We start from the raw sequence: 17,133 nt of genomic DNA, 5'->3' as shown, positions 1-17,133 counted from the left end.
TACATAAATATATAATCTAGATTTTACAAATATACGGCATTATCTACTTCTAATGAGTCCCAATTTCATCATAAAATAACAAAACGGTTGAAGATGATTAAAGAGTCGCTCTGCGGAAAGTGTTTAACACACTGCGGGATACGAAAACTAGGATCTAAAATTGTACCCGGAAGTGAGATAAAAGTTAACTGTTGTAGACGTATTGACAGAAAAATCTTGCTCAAAGTCCAGTTATCACAGTTGTCATTTAGGGACCTTTGTGCAGGTTTTAAAACGCTACCGCGTCTATTGCTCGTAGTTAATAAATTAATTTGGATTCATAAAACAAACAAATAACGCTAGCCATTTCCGATGGTACGTCAGAAGTTCCACCTGTTGATATACGTTCTTTATATTTTCGCGTAAACGGCAAAAACATTCTTCTTGAAGATTACTATGGACCATCAGAAGTCCAGTAGAGGGAACTGTCCCGTAGGGGCTCAAGATTTTATTTTCACTCACTACATAAGCGGGTAAAAATTACATTTATCGCAAAAAATTGGTATGATTAGAAGACCATAGACATTTGTTCCTTGTTTTATATTCGATTTCATCTGTGCACTAATGTTTTAAGGAACGAAATTTACCGTCGAACAGTGAGTTTGTGGTTTGAACTAAAAATTAATTTATCTGATGTCCCTTCGAACATCGTAGGATATTAAACTTAAAACGTTATATGAAATTCAGTTTAACGGAAAACACTGAAGTGTATGAATAAATCACTCCGAAATTTTACATTAACTGAGTTTGGGAAGCCATTAATAAAAGATCAACAAACAGTTACTTTTTATTATTATTTGTTCTATATGCGTGGTAACATAACTTTGGCGCAAAGTGCGACCATGTGTAAACGTTTTTATATTTCCTCAAAATATCTTTTCAATAGATGAATCCCATCCTTAATAGTTCTCCTTATGTATCACCAAATGCTCCAGATTTTATCCTGGATGTATTCAGACTAGTAGAGAAAGGAATTTTTATTTTATTTCGATCCATTTATTTCTCTAAATACTTCACAAGGGCACAGGGAAGCTTCTAATCAACATTTGGCACATGCTTTCAGTTTAAGCTGCACTTCTGGCAAGAAATTCTTGAGTCGAGTAGAGGAATCTGTCACATTAAGTCCAGCTATTTTTTGTCGTGTACTTATTACGGATCTGTACAACCATTTTAAATGAGAACTGATCGAAATACTTTCCGAAAAAAAGTCGGCAACGTTTACACATGGACGTGTTTGGCGTAATGGTGAAGTAGATTAAGTGACGAGTGAAGTGACAGTTCTGTTGGTATGCAGGGTGGTAGTGTTCGCCGCTGCAGAAAGCCACCCCGGGCGGCATGGGGGTGGCGGAGGACTTCGCCCCGAGCTTCACGCAGAAGCCGCAGCTACGGCAGGAAGATGAGGGCAACCGGCTCATCTTCGAGTGTCAGCTGCTGTCGTCCCCCAAGCCAGACATATGCTGGTTCAGGGGCGACACGCAGCTCGCAGAGGACCACAGGACCGTGATGCGCACGCAGGCGCTCGGCTCCAACAAGTTCCTCGTCGTTCTCGAACTCGACGATGTCATCGAGAGCGACGCGGGCCTCTACAAAGTCAAGGCCAAAAACAAGATGGGGGAGGTGGCTGCGTCCATCAACCTCAATTTCAGCCGTAAGTATTACTACTTTCTTTGTTGTGTTGTCCCGTCCATCCTCAGTTGCATGTCATTCTGTACTGTTACTTTGAACGTAGTCCAGTGGCCTGAAATATTTACACATTGATATAGTACACAGTTAATTTACACAAAGATGGCAACGAAAAGGTATAGCTAAACTTTTAAGAAAAATTTCTCACCCCTAGAGGAAGGAAATATGTTATTGTGGACATGAGTCCGGAAACGCTGTACTTCGAAGGTAGAGCTCTGTTTCTACAACTCTTCAATACGTTAATCATGGAAACATACAGGAAAAGAACGTATCAGCACAGTATAAAGCACTTTTCTAAATGAAATGTTCAAAATGACCTCCGTTAGCAATGATACAACCACCTGCCGTCGCATTAAGCCACTGACGCGCTGAATGCGTTCAGGTGCGGAGAGCGTGGAAGTCAAGGAACTGGTCCACCTCTACCCTGAAATGAGGAAGAGCTTTATCCTGAATGAACACAAGTTTTGTTGCAATCGTAAAGGCACATGTTCCGGCAGAACAGGCAGAGTGTTCTCCAAGAAACCCTGATGAGTTTCTCCATTGAGCCTGGGTGGAAGAACATCAGGCTCTAACAAAGAGTTACCAACAATGCCGGCCCAATTGTTGATAGAAAATTTTTGTTGATACATGATTGCACAAATTCGCGAAGATACTCGATAGCCATACATAAAATTTACGATCTGATCACGTTGAAATGAAGCCTCATCAGCGAACAGCACATTGGTACTAAAGTGAGGGCTGACATTGTTCAGTGAACCATTCGCAGATGTGTACCCGAGCAGGAAAATCAGCTATCGATACTGTCTGCATACGCTGTACGTGGTATGGACACAGCAGGTTCTCATGTAGCACTCTGCAGACACCCACGTAGTTAACATTACTTGTTGAAACTAATTGTCTTAAGCTGACACTAGGGTTGTCGTCAACTACGCGAAGAATTTCCTCCTCCAACTGAGGTGTGCTCATCCTTCTAGGCGTCCTCCATAGCGACTAGTAGGCTTAAACGTCCCATTCTCAACATTTCATATAAGAAACCGTTGCGTATAATGCTGTCTGTTTCTGTACATTTTCCATGATGAATGTGATTGTGAAGAGAAGCACAAAATGAGCTCTAACATGGAAATAAATAGTTTCCAGACCCATGTCCATATAACGTATTTTGTTCCTCTGTGTGTAAGGAATATTTCCTTTGAGTTTGGGCATACCTTTTTGTTATACGCCGTATTTCGAAAGCATAATTATAGAGATTATATGAAAGGAGCGTGGCATGTAGTGCGATAGGTCTAGGAAGTGGAAACATGTGGCTTGACCGCTGTGTTGTGGCATCAGAAAGCGGTAATGTCCATGTGTTCTCCCCCTAACGAAATCCCTAACTACTTAGTTGTTGTTGTTGTTGTGGTCTTCAGTCCTGAGACTGGTTTGATGCAGCTCTCCATGCTACTCTATCCTGCGCAAGCTTCTTCATCTCCCAGTACCTATTGTAGCCTACAGCCTACTGAATCTGCTTAGTGTATTCATCTCTTGGTCTCCCTCTACGATTTTTATCCTCCACGCTGCCCTCCAGTACTAAATTGGTGATCCCTTGATGCCTCAGAACATGTCTTACCAACCGATCCCTTCTTCTAGTCAAGTTGTGCCACAAACTCCTCTTCTCCCCAATTCTATTCAATACCTCCTCATTAGTTATGTGATCTACCCATCTAATCTTCAGCATTCTTTTGTAGCACCACATTTCGAAAGCTTATATTCTCTTCTTGTCTAAACTATTTACCGTCCATGTTTCACTTCCATACATGGCCACACTCCATACAAATACTTTCAGAAACGACTTCCTGACACTTAAATCAATACTCGATGTTAACAAATTTCTCTTCTTCAGAAACGCTTTCCTTGCCATTGCCAGTCTACATTTTATATCCTCTCTACCTCGACCATCATCAGTTATTTTGCTCCCCAAATAGCAAAACTCCTTTACTACTTTAAGTGTCTCATTTCCTAATCTAATTCCCTCAGCATCACCCGACTTAATTCGACTACATTCCATTATCCTCGTTTTGGATTTGTTGATGTTCATCTTATAGCCTCCTTTCAAGACACTGTCCATTCCGTTCAACTGCTCTTCCAAGTCCTTTACTGTCTCTGACAGAATTACAATGTCATCGGCGAACCTCAAAGTTTTTATTTCTTCTCCATGGATTTTAATACCTACACCGAACTTTTCTTTTGTTTCCTTTACTGCTTGCTCAATATACAGATTGAATAGCATCGGGGACAGGCTACAACCCTGTCTCACTCCCTTCCCAACCACTGCTTCCCTTCCTTTCATGACCCTTGACGCTTATAACTGCCATCTTATTTCTGTATAAATTGTAAATAGCCTTTCGCTCCCTGTATTTTACCCCTGCCATCTTCAGAATTTGAAAGAGAGTATTCCAGTCAACATTGTCAAAAGCTTTCTCTAAGTCTACAAATGCTAGAAATGTAGGTTTTTCCTTTCCTTAATCTAGCTTCTAAGATAAGTCGTAGGGTCAGTATTGCCTCACGTGTTCCAACATTTCTACGAAATCCAAACTGATCTTCACCGAGGTCGGCTTCTACCAGTTTTTCCATTCGTCTGTAAAGAATTCGCGTTAGTATTTTGCAGCTGTGACTTATTAAACTGATAGTTCGGTAATTTTCACATCTGTCAACACCTGCTTTCTTTGGGACTGGAATTATTATATTCTTCTTGAAGTCTGAGGGTATTTCGCCTGTCTCATACATCTTGCTCACCAGATGATAGAGTTTTGTCAGGACTGGCACTCCCAAGGCTGTCAGTAGTTCTAATGGAATGTTGTCTACTCCCGGGGCCGCTTTTCGGCTTAGGTCTTTCAGTGCTCTGTCAAATTCTTCACGCAGTATCATATCTCCCATTTCATCTTCATTTACCTCCTCTTCCATTTCCATAATATTGTCCTCAAGAACATCGCCCCTGTATAGACCCTCTATATACTCGTTCCACCTTTCTGCTTTCCCTTCTTTGCTTAGAACTGGTTTTCCATCTGAGCTGTTGATATTCATGCAAGTGGTTCTCTTTTCTCCAAAGGTCTCTTTAATTTTCCTGTCGGCAGTATTTATCTTACCCCTCGTGAGATAAGCCTCTACATCCTTACATTTGTCCTCTAGCCATCCCTGCTTAGCCATTTTGCACTTCCTGTCGATCTCATTTTTGAGACGTTTGTATTCCTTTTTGTCTGCTTCACTTACTGCATTTTTGTATTTTCTCCTTTCATCAATTAAATTCAGTATTTCTTCTGTTACCCAAGGATTTCTACTACCCCTCGTCTTTTTACCTACTTGATCCTCTGCTGCCTTCACTATTTCATTCCTCAAAGTTACCCATTCTTCTTCTACTGTATTTCTTTGCCCCATTCCTGCCAATTGTTCCCTTATGCTCTCCCCGAAACTCTGTACAACCTCTGGTTCTTTCAGCTTATCCAGGTCGCATCTCCTAAAATTCCCTCCTTTTTGCCGTTTCTTCAGTTTTAATCTACAATTCGTAACCAATATATTGTGGTCAGAGTCCACACCTGCCCCCGGAAATGTCTTACAATTTAAAATCTGGTTCCTAAATCTCTGTCTTACCATTATATAATCTATCTGAAACCTTTTACTTAGTACTGAACACATACTAACCTAAGGACATCACACACATCCATGCCCGAGGTAGGATTCGAACCTGCGACCGTAGCTGTCGCGCGGTTCCAGACTGAAGCGCCTAGAACCGCTCGGCCACTGCGGCCGGCCCCCGGAATTTGTTCCAGCAGAAATGCTACAGGAGGTGTGTCTCTGTCACTAAACTCGCATTGTATATGTCTGACAGGTAGAGGACTCACGTTTGATCCCCGCCATTAACGGGAGACTTTCTCTTGCCGATAAAATTGGAATGGGTCTGTTATCCCTGTGGCGACGGCAGACAAGCTTGTAGGAGACGTAGTGGCTCCGATTCCTAAAGCTGATGTCAAGTCAGGGTGATCGATGTGCTGACCACATGTCCTTCCAGTACTGCAACCAGTCCCCCTCCTCCTTCCTCCACACACACACACACACACACACACACACACACACACACACACAACAATATTTTGGAGTTTGCATAAATGGATTCCGTAAACTGCCACATTTTGGGAAACTAAGTCGAAAGACAGTTCGAACAGTTACTTCAGAAACAAATCATACGAATAAGCTATAAAAAAGCCTAAGGATGCAAATATGCTGCTGATGGGTGGGTTGCGCAGAAAGTGTCGCCGCTTCTTTCGCAAAGCTAGTTGCAGGTGATGCTCCAAAAACGAACAGTAATACGGTGCATTGACGGTCTGCCGTGGAGGAACATAATGCGTTAGGATATCACTGTCACAGTCGTACACGAGAATCACCATAACTTTCATCATACTGGGGTTCTGACGCACTTTCTACTTTCGCGGCGACCCATAATCACGCCATTCGTTGGATTGGCGTTTCAGTTTTGGCTCGTACGTGTGGCGCATGTCTCATCTAGTGTTACGATACGGCGTAAGAAAGCCTCTCCTTCGCGCTCATAGCGCTCCAAGTGCGTCTGAGCAGCGTCGTAACGCATCCATTTCTGCACTTCCGTCAAGTCATGGGGAACCCGTCGTGATGCAACTTTTCGCATGCCCAAGCGTTCCTTCAGGATGCGAAGCACAGTCGTATTAGCTAATCCGGTATCGTGGGTGAGCTCACAAATCGTATGGCGTCGATCACTGTCCACTAACGCGGCAACAGCATGCACTTCTTCTTCAGAGACGCTAGGGCGACCTGCCGACGCATGTCTGCCATAGTTTGCCAACCTTCGTTGAAGTCTTTTACCCAACGTGCCACTGTTTTGTACGGCAATGCCGATTCCCCGCACGCCTCTTGAAGACGTTGATGACACTGTCGTGCTGTACGACCTCTGGCACATTCAGCTCTTGATCCAACTAAGTCGTTCCTGTTTCGAAAACATAGTGACACCGTTACGTTAGACCGCTCGCTCACAAGTGACTGTGTTTCCCTCGATTATGCGCACGCCGGAGACGTGGGACGGGGGAGTCCATTTGCTCGGAGGTAAGGTAGGTATGTCAACAACGTGTGCTATCAGCAACAATAGTAGATTTCATTGCATAGTGTCTCCACAGCAGTGTTGCCACAATTTAAGTTCCAACCTACGTATAACAGAGGACTAATTAAAAAATCTGCGCAGGCATCCAGCGAGCTCTTAATAAGAATTCAAAGTAGTGCAGCTGGCTTTAAATAGACTATCGCCGGCCGCTGTGACCGAGCGGTTCTATGCGCTTCAGTCCGGAACCGCGTTGCTGCTACGGTCGCAAGTTCGAATCCTGCCTCGGGCATGGATGTGTGTGATGTCCTTAGGCTAGTCAGGTTTTAGTAGTTCTAAGTCTAGGGGACTGATGACCTCAGATGTTAAGTCCTATAATGCTTAGAGCCATTTCAACCATTTTTTAAATACACTATCAGATCAAAAATATCCGCACGTCCCTATTTAATGGAGATTTCGCCACTAAATGTCATGAAATGCGAACCCCCCTCCCCCAGTATAAAACGAAGCGGGGAGTACTGTGTTGTCATTAGAGAAACCGTAACAGTAGAATGGGTCGGTGAGGAGAGCTCACTGACTTCGAACTTGTACTCTTCACTGGAAATCACCTGAGTAATATATCCATCAGGGTCGTTTCAACTGTTCTAAAGCTGCCAAATTTGGTTGTTGGTGATGTGATAGTGTAGAGAAAACGCGAAGTAACAACCATAGCTTAACCAAGGCCAGATAGACCTCATCTGCTGAAGGACAAGGACCGTCGAACATTGTGGAATGTGCTTGTAAAAAATCGCATCAAATTTGCAGAAGAGATCACTCGTGAGTTCCAAAGTGCTACCAGCGGTCCAGGTACCACAATGACTCTGCATAGGGAATTAAAAACAATGTACAACTGTCGAGCAGCTCCTCATAAACCACGCACTTCTGTAGTCAATGTTAAGTGACGTTTGTTCTGGTGTGAAGAGCGACAGCACTGGACAGTGGATGATTGTAAAGGAGTGATTTCCCTGTGACTATCCGATAAAAGGACTTGGGTTTGGTGAATGCCTAGGGAACGTTGTCTGTCACCATGCGTAGTGCCAACAATAAAGAAAAGACGAGGTAGTGTTACGAAACGGGTTTTTTTTATAGTGGTTAGGGTGTGGTCCCCTTATTACGCACAAGGAAACTCTAAATGCGGGAAGATATGAACACATTTTGCAGCAACGTGTCGTGCGTACAGTAGAGGAACAGCTCGGAGACGATGTTTCTGTCAGTATGACAATGCACCCTGTCATAAAGTAGCATCTGTGAAGCAATGGTTTGTGACCAATAACAATCCTGAAATGAACTGGACTGCACGTAGTCCCGACTTGGACCAAATGGAATACCTTTGGGATGAGTTATAACGTAGACTTCCCTTCAGACCTCAGCTTTCTAAATCACTACCTTCTCTGGTTTCGGCTCTTGAGGAAGAATGGGCAACCATTCCTCCACAGACATTCAGACACCTCACTGAACGTATCCCCAGCAGAGTTAAAGACGCCATAAACGCAAATGGTGGACGCCCTACATTAATGTCCACCAATAAGTGTCCGAACAATTTTGATCAGATAGCGTACAGAGAAATATGTAATTCTGCACTTCACAGAAACACAGAAGACTATCCTGTGGCCGGCCATGGTGGCCGAGCGGTTCTAGGCGCTTCAGTCTGGAACCGCGCGACCGCTACGATCGTAGGTTCGAATCCTGCATTGGGCATGGATGTGTGTGATGTCCTTAGGTTAGTTAGGTTTAAGTAGTTCTAAGTTATAGGGGACTGATGACCTCAGATGTTAAGTCCCATAGTGCTCAGAGCCATTTGAACCATTTGAACCAACTATCCTGTGGCTATAATATAAATGAGTCACAATTGGAGTCAGCGAACTTTTACAACTACATGGATGTAACAATTTATAGGGATACGAATTGGAATGATCACATAGTTTCAGTCGTAAGGAAAGCAAGTGGCGGACTTCGGTTCATTGGCAGGGTACTGGGAAAATGCAATCGGTCTACAAAGCAGATTGCTTAGAAAATACTTGTGTGCCCATCTTTTGTTACTCATGCGCCTGGGACCCATACCAGATAGGGCCAACAGGGGATAATACATTCAAAGAAAGGCAGCACTAATGGTCACAGGTTTGTTTCACTCACAGGAGAGCGTAACGGAAATGCTGAGTAGCCTTAGCCGACCGCTGTGGTCGAGCGGCTCTAGGTGCTTCAGCCCAGGACCACGAGGCTGCTACGGTTGCAGGTTCGAGTCCTGCCTCGGGCTTGGATGTGTGTGATGTCCTTAGGTTAGGTTAGGTTTAAGTCGTTCTAAGTCTAGGGGACTGATGACCTCAGATGTTAAGTCCCATAGTGCTCAGAGCCATTTGAGCCATTTGAGAAGCCTTAACTGGCTAACACTTGACGATAGAGGGCAACTATCCCGCGAACGTCTGCTTACAAAGCTTCAAGAAGCAATCTTCAGCGAAGAATCCTTAGCCCCCTATGTATCGCTCTACTGGGAGCAGAAAAAAAATAAAATTAGACTAATTACAGCGTTCGGAGAGACATTTAAACAATCATTCTTCAGCTAATTATGTGGTACAATGCTAAGTACCCTCGGCTATCCACTTTACAGTGGTTTGCGAGTGTGGATATAGATGTAGATGTCATTTCCTCCATCCCAGTGAGTAACTTCGTGGATGTTTATATGAGAAAACACACATTTCTTTTTTTCTTTTGCTGGTCTCCATTCGTTGAGAGAGGACGAGTAGACTGCGCACTTCTAGTTGTACGAGTGATGGCTGAAAATGGAATAATAGCTGAAGAGAAATGGGCGAGGAATCTAATTCCGCCCTTAGGCAGCGAGAAAACAGTCCCAAGATAAGGAGCAATGCCTCCAAGCGCTGTGCCTCCAAACTATGCCAGCTAAATATATTGATGTAGGCGTATAGTTAATTGCTCAGCGGCAGGTTATTTGGAAAAGCCAGCCAGAAAACAGAAATGTAATGACGCTTCCGCCAGATGATGTTAAACACCAGATTTGCCACTACAGCGTAAAACAGAACTAGTCCTAATTTACAACTTGAAACTGTAAATAAGTCCACCGCAGTTTAAACAGAAAAATCTGCGTGCTAGCGGAAATAGCGGCCGAGGGAAAGAAAACAAGCATCTAGCAACAAACAGAGACGCTGCAAAAGTGCGCACGTCTTTTCGTGTTCATTAAACAGTCTCAATGTCTGGTGGTGTGCGTAAGAACTGAGACCTCTTTATACTGACAAGTTTGTTCCATACCTACGTCAGTCTCCGTTCTCCTTCGCGCCATCACATCTGGCTAACACCTGTCGTACCAGGAATAATAGACTTAACTTTTCTGACTTCCTACTGGATTTAGCACGCACATGGGATGAAGGGTACTGTATCATTGCCAGTACCTCATGTAATTAGGACACGTAATTGGATTTCTGACTGATGGGTTACTTCTGCTCAGTACTGAGCATAGCGGAGATGCGAGATATCTCATACTGAAATGAGTAAAAATTACGCGCCATCATATATCCTCCCGATTCTAGCCAAATTTTAGCTACAATAATATCTTCCACCACCAGGATTCCAAGCGGCTACTTCTCCGTTGAAATTTACAGAATTAACAACCGTATCCGCGGAAATGGAAACTGAATTTGTTAGCGTGTGTGATATAGAAGCAGAGCCTATCTCCATCCGCTGCTTGCATAACTTCATTCAGAAGAGAGTGATATTTGATCCTCCTCCAGTCAGTCGAAATCGAGGAAACTTTCTTTCGTTTTTGGTATTTTTTGAAAGCTTTTCCACATAGCTGACATTACTTCATTTTTTTTTGCCGGTGATTGTCAGAATATGATAATACTTGATATTCAGTAACAACTCTTATTTGTTCACGAACTGGTTTTCGGCATCTTAGATCGTTGTCGTATGACAACTGATATTCGTGGCAGCTGATTATATTAGCATAGGGATTAGATAATAATAGAAGATATGACGTTTCTAAATAGAAAGTTAAGCTTGCATAGAAATTTTGTATAAAGACAAGTTATCACTCATTTAAAAAAAGTTAACCGAGGTTATAATTTCTGTTTTCTTTTATACGCATTATTGACGTTACAGGGGAAACAGTACTTTACAATTAAGTTGACTTGACAAGAGCAAAACTGAAAAGTCCCTTTAAAATTCCAACTTTTGTTGAGCATTTTCTGCTTTATCCTTATGTGTAATATGATGTTCATACAACAAAGAAACGCTGAAAGCCGACATTATTGAAAATGTTACTAATTAATACTCAGATGGCACAGAGTCGGAGCTTAGTTTTAAACAAACAAACATAGTTTTATTTTCATTTTCTCTTAAAATATGTTCTTCTTGTATGCTTATATGAGAAAACAGACATTATTTTTTCTTTTGCTGGTTTCCATTTCTAGTGGGACAAGTAGATCAACTACACTCCCCGTGGTGCGAATGATGTCTGAAAATGGAATGATAGCTGAAAATTGTTACTTCTGAAGAGAAATTAAAGATAGAACTACAGCATAGGGACGCTCCATAATAATTCGCTACTCAGAGGTGGATTTGAAAGTAATCTCACAGTACAAATCATCGGAAGAAAATCAGTTCTTGTGACATTTAGTGAAAAATAAAAATGTTAATGCTACTGTAAAATTGTGAAATATTTTAATATCACTTAAAACTTTATATTCAAGGACGGGCGGCGTTTTAACACCAATGTAATGAAAAATAAGCTGTAGTGCTCATTTTCTTCAGATATATTGGAGATTAGTTGAACATTTCCATTATTTTTATAGACAGAGAAACGTTCTTCTGAACTTCACTGTTAAAGATAAGAATTTTCTGACTCACGATGCTTCATAAACCAAGCTAGTGCTCGGCCTACAAAACCTTTCGGCATATATAAACTTTCGACAGTACATTAAATTCCAGTAAAACAGCTTGTATTTCACAGCGCAGTCCATGTAGAACGTAAAAACATCCAATTGCCCCGATATCGTCTGAGCGTCTTCATGACATTTAGAAGCATTATTAATTAAATACAGTGACATTACAACAGTCATTCAGTTTATTATTTAATATACTGGAACGCGACCCAGAATTTCTAATGAATCTGTTATTTGTTCAGTTATTTAATGTCCACTGTAACTGAATATTTTAGACAAAATATACAAGTAAAGTTCAAAAACATTTTACAAACGCAGATTTTTGTTGTTTTATTCATAGATACCATTATCTTGCGGCGTGAAAAGATTATATTCGCCTGAATGTGCCTCTTTAATTTAAATACTATTTCCAGTCAAAAGGAGAGTGAGATTTTGATGCAAAACTACGGGAGAGGAGAGAGGCGCTTATGGGGCACAAATCTCGTAGAGCGCAGAGACTTCCAGAATTTTTTTTCTGCCTCGAATATACTGTATATTTGACATAAGGACCATAAGTATATCACGTGGCAGATTCGAATTAGTTAGAAGGTACTCGTACTGTCGCTATCTTGAGACATCACTCAAGAACAAAGCTGGTATTGAAGAAATTAATTACTACCATTTTCTTCGTGTCATTGAGCGAACAGTGACACCCCCAGTGGAGGTCTCATCTGTTTCCTTTATTTTTGCTAAACATCGACGCCCATTACGACAAAAAGCTAGAGAATAGGTAAAGTTCATATTCTCAAAGTGGGAAAAGTAATCGACAATAATATTTACGGCAAATTACACCTTTGGACGGATTGTGCGACGACTTCACATCGTTCATGTAGAAGAGATTTGCCTGGCAGTCCTTTACTACACAGTACACAGGTCTAGTCCATCACAAAATTTGAACATCCATATTTTTTATATTTTATTCGTCCATTATTATTTCATGAAGAGCCACCCTACCTTTATCACTTTCTCGTTTTCCGATTTTTTTTATCCTACGAATAATGGCTCTATGATCCAACAGTGGATTATATTAAGCGTGGTTTGGGTTTATAGTCTTCGTTCCTGGCGTGTCTGTTTTCCTCTTACGTTGTCACTGATTTTAATTTACTTGGACTATTCCATATTACTGGTTTGTTCATCCTGCCGATTCAGATACCGAAATAAGAATATTAAATACGAAAATAAACTGGAAATGAAGTATGGAAGTAGAGTCCGTGACTTTCGTTGCTGTTGCCAAATTTAGTTATGTCTATTGGTTCTGCAAGGGGTCCTTTGCAAGCGTTTTTCTTTTAAGTGTTTGCCTCTAACTCAACGTTACTACATACTACCAACATAGTTTTCTTCCATAATAAGTGTTTTAAAATTCTCCTTAGTAGCTAAGAGACTGTCGGTTCCACAGTTGTGCTTCCAATACATCCTGCGATATAATTTTATTCTTAACATGTATCGCTATCATCTTTTTTGCTATTCAAAAGGTTCTTTTCTTGTGTTTTGATTTATGGTATAGAGTGCTTTGACAGATAGACAATACAAAATATTTCACGAAAATTCTACAAGGGCTATCACTCTTCAAATAAGAATGCTTCCTTTTTATTTTTATTACGTACAGTGTTTGGTTGTACTATAAAGTTTCTGATATCTGTTTTTTTTATCTTTTTTCAGCGATCGATGAACCACGAGAAAAGTAAGTACCTTCCTTTCTCAACTTTTTTACCGTCCAATTCACTTTAAGAACCTAACCGCACTCCAGTGTGTGATTTTGACGTCTATTCCTTTTTAAAAAACTAATCTTTCGGCTCACGATTTACCTATAATTATTCAGTGTTCTTGGGTCGTAATCTTCTTTTGGTAATTAGGTGGCATATATTGGGGCTGATATTTCTGTCTTCAAACAAGAAGATTGAACGTCAGTTCTTTATTAACAAATGGAATGTGTGAAAACAACTTACCTTATGGAGCCAATAACTCGCATAACTAGCAGGATAAAATTACTAACCATCAAAAATTGGCTTTTGTTTCTTCCGTTCAACGTCTGCTAATTTTGTAGCGATATGAAATAGAACGATCACATACACTCAGTCGTAGGTGAGGCAAGTGGCAGACTTAGGGTAGGTGGTAGAATACTAGCGAAATGCAGTCAATCTACAAAGGAGATCGCTTACAAATCACTCGTGCGACCCATCCTCGAATATTTCTCAAGTGCGTGAAACCCATACCAAATGAGATTAACAGGAGATGTTGAACATACAAGCAACAGAGAAGGGCAGTACGAATGGTGAAAGGTTTGTTTGACCCAGTGGGAGAGGGTCACAAAGATGTTGAAGCAACTGAAGTGGCAGACACCTGAAGATAGACGCAAACTGTCCCGAGAAAGCCTACTTACGAGATCCAAGAACCAGCTTTAAATAATGAAGATAGGAAAATAATACAACCTACTTATGGCTCCCGTAGGGATTTTGAGGGCAAGATTAGATTAATTACAGCGCTCACAGAGGTATTTGCTCATTCTACCCACGCTCCATATGTGGCTGGAATGAGAAGAAGCCGTAATAACTAGTACGATGTCATATACCTTATGCTATGCGTTTCACAGTAGTTGATTAGTAGATACAGATGTACATTTACGTAGTCTAAAGGTGCGTTTGCATGGGTCACAAAAATTGCATATTATCGACAATGTAGCCCGGAAATGTTGCCAGATACATTGCCGGCAACACGAATTACAGCCACATGCTCGGCAACACTAGTGGCCACTATTGCCTAGGAACGTTTGTGCCAATACAATTCCGGGCCAGAGTGTTTACACTGTCCACAGTATTGCTCCGAGGTGGTCGAAAGTGAGCTACTAGAAGTGAGTGCGACTCACCTGTTTTTGCTTTACACAAGGAAAAAATATAGCAAGAAAATGAGAAATCGGGGTTCGTGCAACGTCGTATCAGCCGGAGGAAATGGGGGAGGGGGGGGGAGATTAAGGACAGAGGCCTCCTCCTTCGCCCACTTCAAACCCGGAGTGGGTCAAGATACGGTTTCTGCCTCCCCCCCCCCCCCCCCCAAGCTCACTTGGATATGAATATGACCTGCACACAGAGATAGCGATTAAAATTATGCTGCACGTCAGTTAACATGCTATTAGTATTTTGGTTGACAGCAGTTTTTGCTTGTCAATGAATCAAACCGTCAAATCCTTGAAGCTTCAGTCTTATAACTGTAACCACATACTGTCCTGTTTTCCTCCTCTTCTCTCCATTCATCGCATGTTTCAGTACGTGCCCCTCAACTTCCCATAAAGAAAAATTCTAGTCAGAGACAAGCTCTGTCGGCCCAGTGCGACCGATTTTGGGGAGTAAAAATCCTCAAATTTTCAACAAATTGGTTTTTCTGTCTGTTTACGTTGTAACAATTATTCTCCTGATCCGTGTAGTAATGTTTTCTTCCATACAAGTTTTGCACCACCATCGTAACTCGAATAGGTGTCTTTATTTTAACGTTTCAGTTTTATAAGACTTACTCTTTCATTTCCTGATCCACTTGAATCTAAGCCCACTCTCGTTCGCAGGTATGTAGACAGCACAAAACTTTTTTTGAGCAGTTTGGTCTCGCGGCCACGCAAGCGCAAGCCATTCATTCGACAACGACTCACACTAGCCAACAATGCCCAAACAGCGGCCGGTACGTCTGTTGTGGCACGCCGCTACAACAGCGGTCGAAATGACAATTGGCCCCGCACTAACATGGATCCAACGTTTAAAACAAATAAAATCGACGTGGTAACCTAAATGTGAGGGCAGGTAGTTTCCTGATATTCCTTCCTCTCCCTCAATTCACGCCATAGCTACACCGCCAAACATTGTTCTGGTGAAAAACGTGACACGAATGTTGGGCTGCCACATGTCCGGGCTTTCGCGGATTTGTTGTAGTTTTGAGAGCACCCGGGGAGGGGGGGCGGGGTTTCTGAGGAGGCTTTTATACATTTTTTTGTGTCTGGATAAATTCTATTTATTGGAAATAAATTGATTTTAATAAATCTTAGTTAAAATCCACAAATTGAGGACTAGTGCGTAGGTTGCTTCGTTCATTTTATATTTAAAAAAAAAAGAAAAGACAGGAAGCACGCTTAAGACGCTCTCCTACACACATATTTTTCATATTTCTTTATTGAGAACAGTGAGAAACCGCCGGCGATCGACGATCGCATGCATCGCTCCGCCGACCCGCTCACCAGATAGTTGTGCGCAGCCAACCCAACCTTGAAGTGTATGTTTCACTACACGCGTCTGCGCCACAAACACAATATCTCGATATCGCAATACACCAACTTGCGAAAGTATGTATCGTTAATAATCGTTAAGATTTTGTAAGTCGTCATGAGAGGGAGAATGTTCCCTTGTTTGTTGACAAAGCCGGCGTGCGCGCGCCTCGTTCCGTCAGCAGCTATGATATAGATTACTCAGGGAATGCACGGGTGATATTGTGGCCATCGGCCAACTTGCCGATAGACTGTGTGTGTCCGGGAAAATATAATCCAACTTGATCCACATGTCATGGATTTCCAAGTCTTTGTACGGGGTCAGCAATTTAAATGCTGGCAGATCGACACGTATGCAGCCCAACAAGTGATTTTTCTCTAGTGTTTCTTCAGCCTTCACGCACAGCTCGAAAAGTTGCGAACCATGTTTCAGAAAGTTATGATTATGACAGTTCCAGTATCGTCAGCATCCCCTGAGAGGTCGTTTACCTACTTGCGACGACTTCAGATCAACAGTGTCGCTGTCGAGAGACAATCATCTAATCCTCGTTCATATTTATCAGTACAGGGCTGGGAAAACTAATCTTACGGATATCATAAAAGAATTTATTTTTTGAACTGTGGAAAAGAAAAATACAATCGGAAAGCGTATGTAAAATTTTGGAGTAAAAAAAGATAGAAAATAGTGCCTTCTTCTCTTTCAAAGAAATTGTGATTTTCTTTTTTCCATTAAGATGAGATGCACAGTGTTTGTAAAATAATAAAAATAATAACAATAAGAGGTTTATCTATGGCCGGTTAATATTGTGGTCTAAAGTAAATCTGAACTTACGTTCGAAAGCGGCCTCGTAGCATGGTAGAACTAAAGTCTTTCGAGTTTTATGATATCATTTTCAAAATTAAAAACACTGCAAGAGGTTGTGGGAGCTTCTACACTATTACCAGAAACGAAATTTTTTTCAGTATATATATATATATATATATATATATATATATATATATATATATATATATATATATATATACTGTGTGTGTGTAGTGTGTGATTCATATTAGATGAAATCAGTGAATAGGTTTGCTTGGTCCCGTCCCCACACGCACAC

At 41.5% G+C, this 17,133-nt stretch overlaps 1 protein-coding gene across 33 annotated transcripts in view; it reads left to right on the top strand.

Moving 5' to 3' along the window:
• LOC126183349 (twitchin) overlaps window positions 1-17,133 on the top strand; it is a 521,808-nt gene that overhangs the window by 18,848 nt on the left and 485,827 nt on the right. For all 33 annotated transcript variants that reach the window (XM_049925263.1, XM_049925234.1, XM_049925262.1 and 30 more), the window contains exons 2-3: window positions 1,334-1,687; window positions 13,447-13,468. In XM_049925263.1, coding sequence (XP_049781220.1) covers window positions 1,375-1,687; window positions 13,447-13,468 — 335 coding nt within the window. In that variant the 5' untranslated portion in view covers window positions 1,334-1,374. The remainder of the gene's footprint in view (window positions 1-1,333; window positions 1,688-13,446; window positions 13,469-17,133) is intronic.

The sequence above is a fragment of the Schistocerca cancellata genome, chromosome 4 (assembly GCF_023864275.1).
Source record: "Schistocerca cancellata isolate TAMUIC-IGC-003103 chromosome 4, iqSchCanc2.1, whole genome shotgun sequence".
Lineage (NCBI taxonomy): Eukaryota > Metazoa > Arthropoda > Insecta > Orthoptera > Acrididae > Schistocerca > Schistocerca cancellata.
Note: the sequence above shows the minus strand (reverse complement) of the source record. Positions and strands in the feature narration are given on the sequence as shown.